The following is a 12,297-nucleotide window of genomic DNA, read 5'->3' on the forward strand; positions in this document are numbered from 1 at the left end:
GGACCGAACCGAATATGAAAAGTCACAATTTTTTTTCACTTGCACGATTGCTTATTCGGTCTTGTGTTCTATCGATCGTTACGTAAAATACCCACGTAATGTTTAATTTTTAACTTATATACTTATAGATAGATTTTTGGGTGTTTTAGATGTTTAATATTTAGTGTTTTATATGTTGCTTAATTACTATATCTTAAGAATGTGGTTGTTGGATTTTACATTTTATATATCAAGAATAGTTAATCCGTGTTATTTGTGTTTATCATAAGCTACAAAAGTCATACAAAATACAATATTTATAATCACATTGTAAATGTTATTTGGGTTATTCGGATTATTCGGGTTATTCGGCTCCTTAATCATCTTGTACATGTTATTTGGGTTATTCGGGCCGGAATCGAACCGAATCGAATAATACCCGAATCGAACCGAACCCGTATTGTTTATTTGGTTCAGTTTTCGGTTCATATAATTACCCTTATTCGGTTTTCGGTTTATTCGGGTTCGGGTCGGTTCGGTTCAGTTCCGACCCGAATAACATCCCTAGAATATACAATATAAGGAATTAGGCTGGGGCCTGACTGGATCACCTTTGGGCCGAGAAAATCCCCTTTCGCATGGGTCGACAAAGTCAACTTGGGGCTGACCAAATAGAGCTATCACATAGTGAGCTTGGGGCTGCGCACTTGAACCGAAGAGGTTGTCCAAAACCATTTCATATACGTTGTTGAATAATTGAATTGTCACTCATGTTTCTTATATGTTCGTGGGTAACCACTGGTACTTGTAAACATTTAATACCAATTTTGTGGTTCCATGAAAACTAACAAACCGTACATATATCTCAAATAAAGGATTTCTCAATTGCTGCTTAACTAGGAATTACCAACTATTGATTATTGTACTACAGATCTATCTTGCTTAGAAACACTAGAATAGAATTATCAGAAATATTACTACATTGTCCATTCGATATCTGGTTTTCATCATCAATATAACTTGTTTCTGCAAATTCCAACATGGTTGAAACAATTACGATGCAGCAATAAAATTCGATAAGAAAAATTGACAAATTACCGATTTTCTAGTCAAAGAAATGATTTAATCATTAACACCTATACATACTTCTTTATTACGTCTAAAAGGTAAAGTAAATTGTCCTAAGGTTAAAAAAACAAAATATTTAGTTTACTCCCTACAATTAGTTCAATAACTTTTTGGAAACCCTAAGACTTTTCTCATTGCATAAAACATATATGAAGCTTTTTTTATAAGTCTAGAGGGGGGTGGTGCCACACTTGGTGCACGATTTGACAACTTTTTGTTTGCCACATTAGTTTTGATACCCTACACGTTTAACTTACCATGTAGGAGGAGTGAGTTAGTTGGAAAAAAAAATTGAAAAGTGGGAAAAACAATTGAGTTGGGCTTTCTCTCTCCCTCCAAGCATTTGCAGAGAAGCTCAACATGTTGAAGGGAGGCCCGGAGAGGGCAGTATATGGTGCACTTGGTGAGCACTTGCCCCACTCGCTCCCTTCATCCTAAAGAAATAGTTTAATAGCAACATTGAAACTGAAAATTTCAGGATGAAAAACATGGATGATTAATTTTCTAAAGAAAGAGATATATGAATAACATAGAAGAAAAAAAATGTCGAAAATCGATTAGCTAAAAGCAAATGTGGTACTAGATGGCGTTAACAGTATAGATGGTCTGAACCACTGTAAGAGCAAAGAGCACGATTGCAGCAACTAAAGCAATCATACTCCATGGATTACTAAAATATGTACGCTTCAAAGCCGCAATGTTTTTGGGCCAGTAACTATTGTAGTGCCTATCCATTTCACGCCAGTCATCAAAGTAATAGAACCTTCGGAAGGGAAGTTCTTTGCAAAGACTGTTGATCATATCTGCAGCCTTTTCATTTGAACCTAAGTGGTTGACAACGACTTTTGACTCTATCAACTTAGCAATGTCTTCTTCAGTATCGACTAGCATATCCATGGCAAGGGCATATGATGTCACGTACCCACATGTTCTATAAGTGGAAGAAGACTGCTCGTAAGCAATGAGGTTCCTTAAAATCGACTCTGTAAAGTTGTCAATACGCAATACTGGCATTCTGAGAGTAGGTTTATCCCGACTCCATGAAAAGCAGTTAAACGCAGATGGTTGAAAGTTCATGGCCATTGCCCATCTTGCATCTGTTTTAGGCTTAAACATCACCCCTGCCCTCTCTAGTTCTACAGTCGAGTGCATTGCTACACTTGGTAATGCTTGTAAAGGAGAATATTCTTTTGATGGCCTGCAACATTTTTCAAGAAAGCCAAGAATATGATCATTAGGTTCTATAGGGTAACTACTTTGAACTGGTATGTTTGTTTCAAAAATGTTGAAAAACTGTACAAGTTGGAGGATGAGGTGGGGAAGAGAGGCTTTTGGTTCAGATGTCAAAATGGTGGAGTTAAAGATGTCTTGAAGAATAAAAAAAGGGATCTGGTTTTCGAACAGCATGAGGTCATAAATTATAGATGAGGCACGCAAGAAGGCTACAGCTTCATCGCTGGAGTTTGTAAGCACACGAATGAATTGGAGTATGAAACAAGCATCGATAACCATCATTTTGGCAAGTTCATTATCATTGTATTTTTCGATCTTTATATTGTCATAACATGCCCTGATTCGGTCTGTTGTTGCAAGTACTTTCTGCACACATTCTTTTAGCGTCTGATTGGATGTCCCACGAGGAAACAGATCAGAGGCATGCATCAGTTTCTGGTGTTCAAATGCTTGTAGAGTTTTGTCTTCTCTGTGAAGAGGTCCAATAGAGACCACCCGAGGGTCGAAAGACGTTGGGCTGATATCTCGGCGTCCACTAGGAACCATATCGATAAATGTTTGAATTAGTGGAAAAGCAGATGGTGAACTACGTATAGATTCAAAAAGACCTTGTACGTCTTCAACAACGATATCTACATCTCCGTTTGCCATATTGAATTTTAGCTTGACTTAGTTCCTCTGGTAGAACTAAAATAATGGAAATTTTGTAAGAGTGTATATATATATATTCTGCTATTTGGAATTTGTGATGTACATGAAGATGCAAACGTACCTTGTAGACTGTAAATCACAATACTAGTTCAATTGTTCAGCTTTCATCTTTGATAGAATGATATTATAGGTCTATAGTCTTTCAAATTGACTATATCAGATGAATAATGCGCGAATTTTTAAGACATTAAAAGTAGGACCATAAACTCTTGTATATTTCAAGTTGGCAATTTTTATTTGGCAGTTTCCGAAACTTACGTGTTTGTTCTTATGTTATATGAGCTGGAATCCAAAGTTTTCTGTCATTTAATAAAGATGGACAAGGAGTTTTATTCTGAAATAAACCTTAAACTTTTTAACTCCTTTTAAAATGTATTTCGTCAATTATATAACATAAAATATTGAAATGTTGCTATATATACTCTTAAAATAGTATGCTGGATTAGAAACACAAGAACTAATTGTATAGTAGTGTGGTCCCTTAAAATAATTTTTAATGCCGCATGATTTTTATAATATATAACACAGAATCTATAAAATACTTACGCATTTTACGTCATATATTTTTATTTTTAACTCTTAAAAAATATAACATAATAGTGTGGTCCCTTAATATGTGTTATGTGTTGTCATGGTCTTAATGGTCTTAATTGTTATATGTTAAATGTTATGCATGTCATAGTCTTAATTGTAATGTGTTATGCATGTTATAGTGTTAATTGTTGTATGTTTGCATGTCATAGTCTTAACCTTGGAGTTAGTGATACGACACTTCCTTTGGAAATTATTTTTGGAAATTATTTTTGGAAATTATTTTTAAATAATGTTTCAACTTTAACCTTAAAATCATTATTATTTAAAAAGTATGATTAAAAATATAAAAGCAATTAAATTTCAAGCTCCTAAAATAAGATTTGTTTTGTTAGAATTAAGTAAAACTTTTTATGACCCAAAATAAAAAAGTAAAGTTGAAGTTTATTTTTAATTCTTTTGGGAAATAAGAATTTTTATTTGATATGGTTATTTAGTATAATGTTTTATTTGTTGTTAATATGATAAGTAAACAATTGCATTCTAAATCTATCTATATTCATACTACTATTAACCGAAGTTGTAATATTATGTATAGAAAAAAATATGTTAGATAAAAATAATCATGGTAGTATTATTAATAATTTTGCATCTGAAAGTGCTAGGAGAAGATTTTTCATTAAATTTTTTGTAATGTTGTGGTCATATTTATGTTTTTTAATATTGCTAGTGAATTTTGTGAGTTTTATAACAGTAATTTTTATTATATTTATAACTTTAGTGGCTCATTTATTCGTTTAATCTTGGCCCCGGTATATTTTCGGACTGGCATTGCTTAAAACTCAACCAAAATTTGACTCTCAGCTCATGTGATATGCCTTTAGCTTTATTTACTCATCATATAAATTAAAAGGCGAGAAAATATAATCTTGATTCACTCACAAGAGAAGATTAATTAACACTATGCTAGATCATGATGAAGAACAAGGCAGAGTTGAAAAAAAAAAACAAACACGGAGAGGTTGTTACTAAACCGCTGAAGACATAGGTGGCAGATAATCGCAAGACGAGATGCGTTAATTAGGTTTTGTTGTAGGCCCACCTAAATTTATTTATTAGCTTTTAGGACACAATTAAGATACTATTTTCTCTTTATTTAAAATATATTACAACTTATTATTTTTTGTAATCACTTAAAGTTTGTCCTTATTGTAATACTGCGTATCAACTTTGGTACAAATATCAGTACTTTTAACATCATTTTGTTAAATTTAGCAGCGATAAGAGCAATTAGCAGTAATAGAAAGTGGTAAATGGAGTGAAATTCTTTACGGTCATTTTTTAGGGTATTAGCAGGGATTTTGTCGCTGCTAATACTCTTGTACGATGAATGAAACCTAGTCGTCTAACTCATAATCAACGGAGGGGGTGCTCTCTTGGACTTTCACTTGGATCATGGTTTATCACCATTAGAAGCAAACCCAATGGCGACGACACTGGAGCACGAAGTTCAGTGACCGCTGCTAATAGTGGTGTTGCCATTAATGGCATGTTTGCTTGTTGTGATTGTCATAATAGACAAGTATAGTTTTCTGACAAAAATAAAATATTTCGTTTATAAATTGCAAATCCAGTAGCTTTCAAAAATGATATTAGTAAGTCTATGGTATTCGACCTGGATGTTGGAATTAAAGATAGTTGTTTGTACTTTAGAAGACCATGAAATTAAGTTGTCCCCTAGAAAAATACAATATCTAGAAGTGGATCCCCTAGTATCGATGAAGTCCACCGAGTCAGCATCTATGTAGGTAGTAACTTGAGATAATGGAGACTTGTGGACCGTAAGGTCATAGTGAAGAATGCATTTGAGGTCATTACGAATGTGTTTTAGTGTCATCCTCTATTATCTTATTAGAGTAATTTCGACTGCTTGGATGTTTGTTTCCACCATTACAAGATAAATTTTGAGATGATCAAAGAAATGATTATTCGACCTAAGACGATAAGCACATAACTTTCATGAAGCATCGTCCATGTATGTCACGAAATACCTACTTCCACCAAGTGATTCTAGGTCCACATACGTCAAAGTGGACATGGCTCAACAATTTGAAGTGGTTCTTTCTTGTAGAGCTAAAGGAAACTTTATGTTGTTCCTAAATATACAACATTCGTAGGGATCCATGGCAATATCTTTTGACATTGAAATTGGCTCATTCTTTAGGTCGGTCCCTTTACGCTCATGTTGCCTAGTCTTTTATGCCACTAGTTTGGTGACGTCTCTTCTTGATCAACATTCAGACCTGACTGAAACAAAATTACAGGGGTTTTATTAAGTGTACTATAAAATTGCACCCTTACAATGACCATAACACCTTTTAAAACTTTTGGGTGCCTTCTTTGAATTGATTATCATATCCCTAATCGTCAAGAGCTCCAACAAAGATAAGATTCATTCTAAGCTTTGGGATATGTCAAACATCTTGCCTACCAATGTACACCCTATATTGGACCTTTTTTTTACATCGCAAATGTCAGCAATGCTTGAGAAACTAGTGTTTCCCATCTTCACACTATCATGGTCTTAAGGTTTATAAGTAGTGCATAAATCTCGGTTTCGAGAGCAATGATATGATTCAATTATCAATCACTCACTCATCATAATGAGTTCCAACATGCATACATGCTTCCTCCTTATATAACAAGGGAACGTACTGAGTTATTATGATCATAGTTTCACCATTCTCCTTGTGTGAACTTTGATTCGTCTTAGGTTACTCTCATGATTTCCTACGATCTTTGGATCTTCTTTACTTTAAGTGTGTTTTCCTTTACCATCTTCTTTCCTTTTGCATTCCTTATTCATTAGGGTGTTTGGAACCATCTCCATTGTCACTTTGCCATCGGGGGGCAAAATTATTGAGATTGACAATGAGCGTCTCCTTGTGATTTGTAACGTCCGTAGATCTGAGCTAGTCAATGTAGAGATAATAATGGTCGAAAACGACTATTCAACAAAAGATTGTTTATAATAAATAATCTTAACCAAGTTGTAGAATATGTCTCAAGAGTTTCGTACATATAAAGAACGCCGAAATCCGAGTTATAACGAAGAAGTTATGGCTCGTCAAAGTTTTACGATAAAAATGACACGACACCGGGAGATGTAAATAGTGAAATTTTGATACATGACTTTTTAGCCTTAGTTATCTAAACAAAAGTTGTAGTATACGTTGAACCGAGAGTGTCCATAAAAAGAACGCCCAAATCTGACTTCGTATAAGGAAGTTATGAATTTACTAAGATTTGGCATAGCAGTACACGACCCGAAACTGAAATTTTAGTTCGAGTGGTTTTTGGCCAATGCGACCTAAATAAGAGTTGCAGATCTCATTAATAGGAACTCAACGATAAAAATACAAACAAAAACGGAGTACGTATGTAGAAGTTATGAATTTTACACGGACATTTAACAATATAATCTCCTCCTACTGTTAAATTTAAGATCAATCGAGAATTAGCCGACGGAGTCTAAATGAAAGTTGTATATCTTGCTTTTACCTACGCTTGGATATAAAGAAAGTCGAAAACGGAGCTCGTATGCAAGAGTTCTGATTTTTCTATGTCGGGAAGGTGTTGTACGAGTTTAGGTGATGTGGCACGATACAACAATTGCTTTCTCTCTAAGGAAAGCCATCAGATGATGACACATGGCATTGACTCAGCGAGTCAGTGGACCGACTCAACGAGTCCATTAGAAATTCAACCTATAAATAAGAGTGTCGGGTTCCCTTATTTCCTCACCCCTCACCCCTCTTCTTTCTCTCTCCAAGCTCCCTAACCCCCCTAAAGTCTCTGAGAGGTGAATGAGGCTGGTTTTAGGCTATAATGACGTTTAAATAGGCTACACACCCTGAAAATTTGGGCTTCATCCAGACTAGCAGACTCGCCGAGTTAGGAATATCGACTCAGTGAGTCGCCACGCCAACTTCACGTGTTAACCCGCTGCTACTCGACGAGTTAGGGCTACTGACTAGTCGAGTAGCTTCTAAAATAAGAAGAAAAATAATGTTTTAAATGCGTACCAGGAACGGGGTGTTACACATCACTTTTGAGGTGCTAAGCTCTTGTAAGGCCAGGTTCTACAAGCTACAACAAAGAGGTAATCATATTACTTGTTTTTATGTATTAAATACCAAGTTGTATGCTAGTTAGGCTTCATGCTTTGGAAAAATGAAATTGCATGTGTAACTTGATAAAACTTAGATCCAAAGCATCTAGGGTTGAATGTGTACCAAAGAGATGTTATACTACTCAAAACCCATCAATGGTATGAAAAAACTGCATTTTTTGCCTCTGATTACTAGAATCAATGAGTCCCATGAAGGAACTCGACGAGTTGATACTGAGTTGAGCCAACTCGACGAGTCCATTGCCTAGCTTAATGAGAAGGATCACCTGTTTGCAGTTTTTTCGAGTTTCTGGCCAGAATTGGATTAGGATCATTACCGTAAATTGTTTTGATTGATAAAATTCGATTTTTTCTAATAAAGTAATGATTGTCCTCATCCAATTGAATGATGATTGATAAATTCTAAGATAATTACTAGATTTTGTGAAAAAAAAAACTAATTTTTGTAGAGTTTGATTTGAATCATCTTGATGTGAAATTAGATTAGGTCAATTTGTGATATAGTTAATTATATGATTAATTTAATTGTTATCAAATTGATCCCAGAGACTTTTGAAATGTTTCAAAACTTGCCCTCAAGTTTTGGAATTTGAGAAGTCTCATTTATGGAACTTTAAATTCTAAGTTATGGAACTCAAAAGGTTTTGAAGAGTTTTCAAAACTTGCCCTCAAGTTTTGGAATTTGAAAATCTAATTTATGAAACATTAAATTCTAAACTATAGAGTTTTAAAAGTTTAAAATTCAACCCTTATACTATTATAATATTAAAAGAGTAGTATTTATAGATATATATATATATATATATATATATATATATATATATATATATAAGACAGTTAGTCTTACCGTTAGTAGACCTCATTCATGAAGCTAGTCTATAAGGGGGGTATAAGGAAAATTTCCTATAAAATGACGATTGAATGAGTGTACACTCTCACCTACCGCTTCCTTGACTAGTGGAGGGTCGTTAGCTGAACGGGCAGGATAGGACATTAATTGTCGTTAAAAAGTATAATGACAATTATAAAAGAACTAAATGTTTTTATAAATTCCCAATCTTAGTTACTTTAGGAAAAATGTAAAATTGGTGCTATTCCATGAAATTGCACTTTACACCTTGCCAAGTCGTTAGTGGAGCGTGTGTGGCTAACCGACACACTAAATTAGACTAGCAAGGGTGGCAAAGGGTATCTTGATATTTATCATAGATCAGTGGAGCGTGTATGGTTAACCGGCACATTGATTAGGTGATAAATGACATCGAGAGTACCAAGCAAATTTGATGGTTATTCACACCTTGTTTGTGATCCTCGGTATCCTAGTCACAAACTTGAAGGGCATAATCGAGATTTAAACATGCATTGAAAAGTTCAATGAATCTCAAAAGAATCTAGGAATTTCAATTCATTTAAAACTTAATCCTCACTTTCATTTTTTATGGTGGAAATTGGTAAATCGTCATTTACCTACCTTCAAATATTTTGCAATTGGATTACGGTATCCCTCTTCCGAATTGTGAAATATTGTGTTTGGGTCCTAGCCTTAATATTTCATTTGGGTGTTATATTAAGGAATTTCTATCTAATAAAACTTATCTTTTCTTTTTAGATGTCTATCCCAAACGCTGCTATCTCTAACCTTTCCGACTATTTCTTCCTTACAAACTTATGTGGGAGGGTGATTTTCGACGGGTCGAATTTCAATGATTGGATTCGAAACATTCAGATGGTCACTCGTTACAAGGATAAGGAATATGTCCTCGATAAAGAGCTAAAAGAGGTTGATGAAGCGACTGCTACTCCTGATGAAATTGCTGAATATAGGGCTCATGAGAAGGACGCGACAAAGGTGATGTGCATCATGCTTGCCACTATGACAGTTGAACTCCAAAAGTCCTATGAGGACTACTATCCTTTCGAGATGCACCAAGACTTGATGGAATGATACCATCAAAGTGCTCGACAAGAAAGGTATGAAATCATTGCCTCCATGATAACAACAAAAAAGAAGGATGGAGAGTCCATCATGACCCACTTACAAAAAATGCAAAGGTTTGTAGACCGCTTGCTGAAGTTGAATGTCAACTTCGATGAAGAGTTGGCTATTGACATTATCCTACACCCTTTGCCTCCTTGTTATGATCAGTTTAGAATGACTTATCATATAAACAAAGAGGAAGTCACTCTAAGCAAGCTTCAAGGCCTACTGAGAACTGTTGAAAGTAGTTTAAAAGGCAAGTATGTTGTACTTACTCCTACTGATGCTGCCCCAGTCCTGGCAATTGGACATAGGAAAGGGAAGAAGAAGAAGGCTCATTCTAAGAGCCAAAAGGGATACTCCCATGATGGATCCTCTTCTAGTGGGACCAAAGGTGGTTCTGCTCCTCCCTCTTCCAATCCAAAAGAAGCAGAGTGCTTCTACTGTCATGAAAAAGGGCATTGGAAACGAAGCTACCCCAAATACTTGCAGGACATCAAGGATGGGAAGATAAATCCCACCTTCGTAGGTATTTATACTATTCTATCTAATAATTCATCACATGGTAATTCTTGGTTCCTGGATACAAGATGTGGTTTTCACATTTGTTCTTATTTGCAGGGTCTAAAAAGAAGTAGGGATGTGGAGTACGAGAAGATGAACCTGATCATGGGGAATAGGAAAGCGTCGCATGTCACCAAGATTGGAGTTTATTATTTATTGCTTAGTAGTGGCTTAGAATTAGATTTGAATAATTGTTTCTACTCGTCAGATATGGAAAGAAACATTACTTCTTTTCATGGTTTGTATAAACAAGGTTTTAGATTTTCATTTAACAATGAAACTGGTTCTATTAATGCATTTTAGAATGGTAAATTTTATTTTGAAGCATTGCCTTGTAATGGTATATATGAAACTGTGATGGTTGTAGACAACTTATGAAATAATGTATTGCATATTGATTCGTCCAATGGTTTAGACAAGGCATGCTTGTGGCATTGTCGTCTTGGACATGTCCACAAGAAGCGCATATCCCAACTCCAAAAGAATGGAGTGTTGGAGTCATTTGACTTAAAGTCGGATGACACATGTGATTCTTGTTTACTTGGAAAGATGACCAAGTCACATTTTCACTGGTACTTGTGAAAGAGGTGAGGGTTTGTTGGATCTCATACACACCGATGTATGGGGGCCCTTCAGATCTGCCACAAGGGATGCTAGCCGCTTCTATGTGATTTTTACCGATGATTATAGCAGATATGGATATGTCTACTTAATCAAGCATAAGTCAGAAACATTTGAAAAGTTCACAGAGTTTAAACAAGAAGTGGAAAATCAATTGGCTAAGAAGATAAAGATGCTTCGATCCGATTGAGGTGGTGAGTATCTTAGTATCGATTTCCACGACTATCTTAAGGAGTGTGGAATTGTTTCACAATTGATGCCACCTAGGACATTACAACTTAATGGTGTGGCTGAGAGACGCAATCAAACCTTGTTGAACATGGTTCATTCCATGATGAATCGAGGTTCGTTACCTATCTCATTCTGGGGGTATACCTTAGAGACTGCCGCCCATATCCTTAATCTAGTCCCAACTAAGAAGGTTACCAAAACACCTCACAAAATGTGGACAGAGAAGGTTCCCTCGTTGGCACATATCAAGGTTTGGGGTTGTGAGGCTTTCATAAGACAAGGGACTCACGAAAAGCTCGAACCTTGTAGTGAGCGTTGTATTTTAACCGGCTACCCACAAAAATCCTTTGGATATCTCTTTTATAGACCGAGTGACAATGTTGTCTTCATTGCAAGGAGAGGGATTTTCCACGAAAGAAAACTCATATGTCAAGAGGACAGTGGGAGGCAAATTGACCTTGAAGAGCTTCAAGAGTTAAGTGATGAAGGAACCTCAAACACCGGCGCTTAACCCGAGGAGGAAACTCCTGTTGAACCAGTTGACGAGTCCATACCTCTAAGACATTCCACTAGAGTTAGTGTTCCACCTGTGTTATATGGTTTTCATATAACAGTTGAACGTGATGCATTTATCAGTGATAATACATTGATAAATTTGGATGAACCTAACAACTACAAGGAAGCCATGGTGGGTCCCGAGTTCGCAAAATGGAAGGAGGCTATGGACAGCGAGATTCAGTCCAAGTATGATAATCAAGTTTGGAACTTGGTTGACAATGTACTGGGTCTTACGACAGTCGGGTGCAAGTGGATCTTCAAGAAGAAGACCAACATGTATGGGAAAGTACACATATATAAGGCACGATTGGTTGTGAAGGGCTTTACTCAATCTCCTGGATTTGACTATGACGAGACCTTCTCCCCAGTAGCGAAGATCAAATCTATACGGGTTATGCTAGCAATAGCTGCGTTTCATGATTATGAAATATGGTAGATGGATGTCAAAACCTCTTTCCTTAATGGAAAGTTGGCTGAAGATGTTTACATGAGTCAGCCAGAGGGTTTCGTCAATGCAAAGTACCCTAATAGAGTATGCAAGCTTGAGAGATCCATTTATGGATTGATACAA

General features: G+C 35.8%; 1 protein-coding gene across 1 annotated transcript; it reads right to left on the bottom strand.

Annotated features, from left to right (window-relative positions):
* Window positions 1-1,587: 1,587 nt before the first annotated feature.
* On the bottom strand, window positions 1,588-3,211 carry LOC111884072 (putative UPF0481 protein At3g02645). The gene is made up of 2 exons (XM_023880401.3): window positions 3,113-3,211; window positions 1,588-3,027 (listed from the first exon to the last, which is right to left on the bottom strand). Exon 2 carries the CDS (start codon window positions 2,989-2,991, stop codon window positions 1,687-1,689), a length of 1,305 nt encoding a protein of 434 aa, XP_023736169.1. The 5' UTR covers window positions 2,992-3,027; window positions 3,113-3,211; the 3' UTR covers window positions 1,588-1,686.
* Window positions 3,212-12,297: the final 9,086 nt, after the last annotated feature.

Source organism: Lactuca sativa, chromosome 8, assembly GCF_002870075.4.
Source record: "Lactuca sativa cultivar Salinas chromosome 8, Lsat_Salinas_v11, whole genome shotgun sequence".
In the NCBI taxonomy this organism is placed as follows: Eukaryota; Viridiplantae; Streptophyta; class Magnoliopsida; order Asterales; family Asteraceae; genus Lactuca; species Lactuca sativa.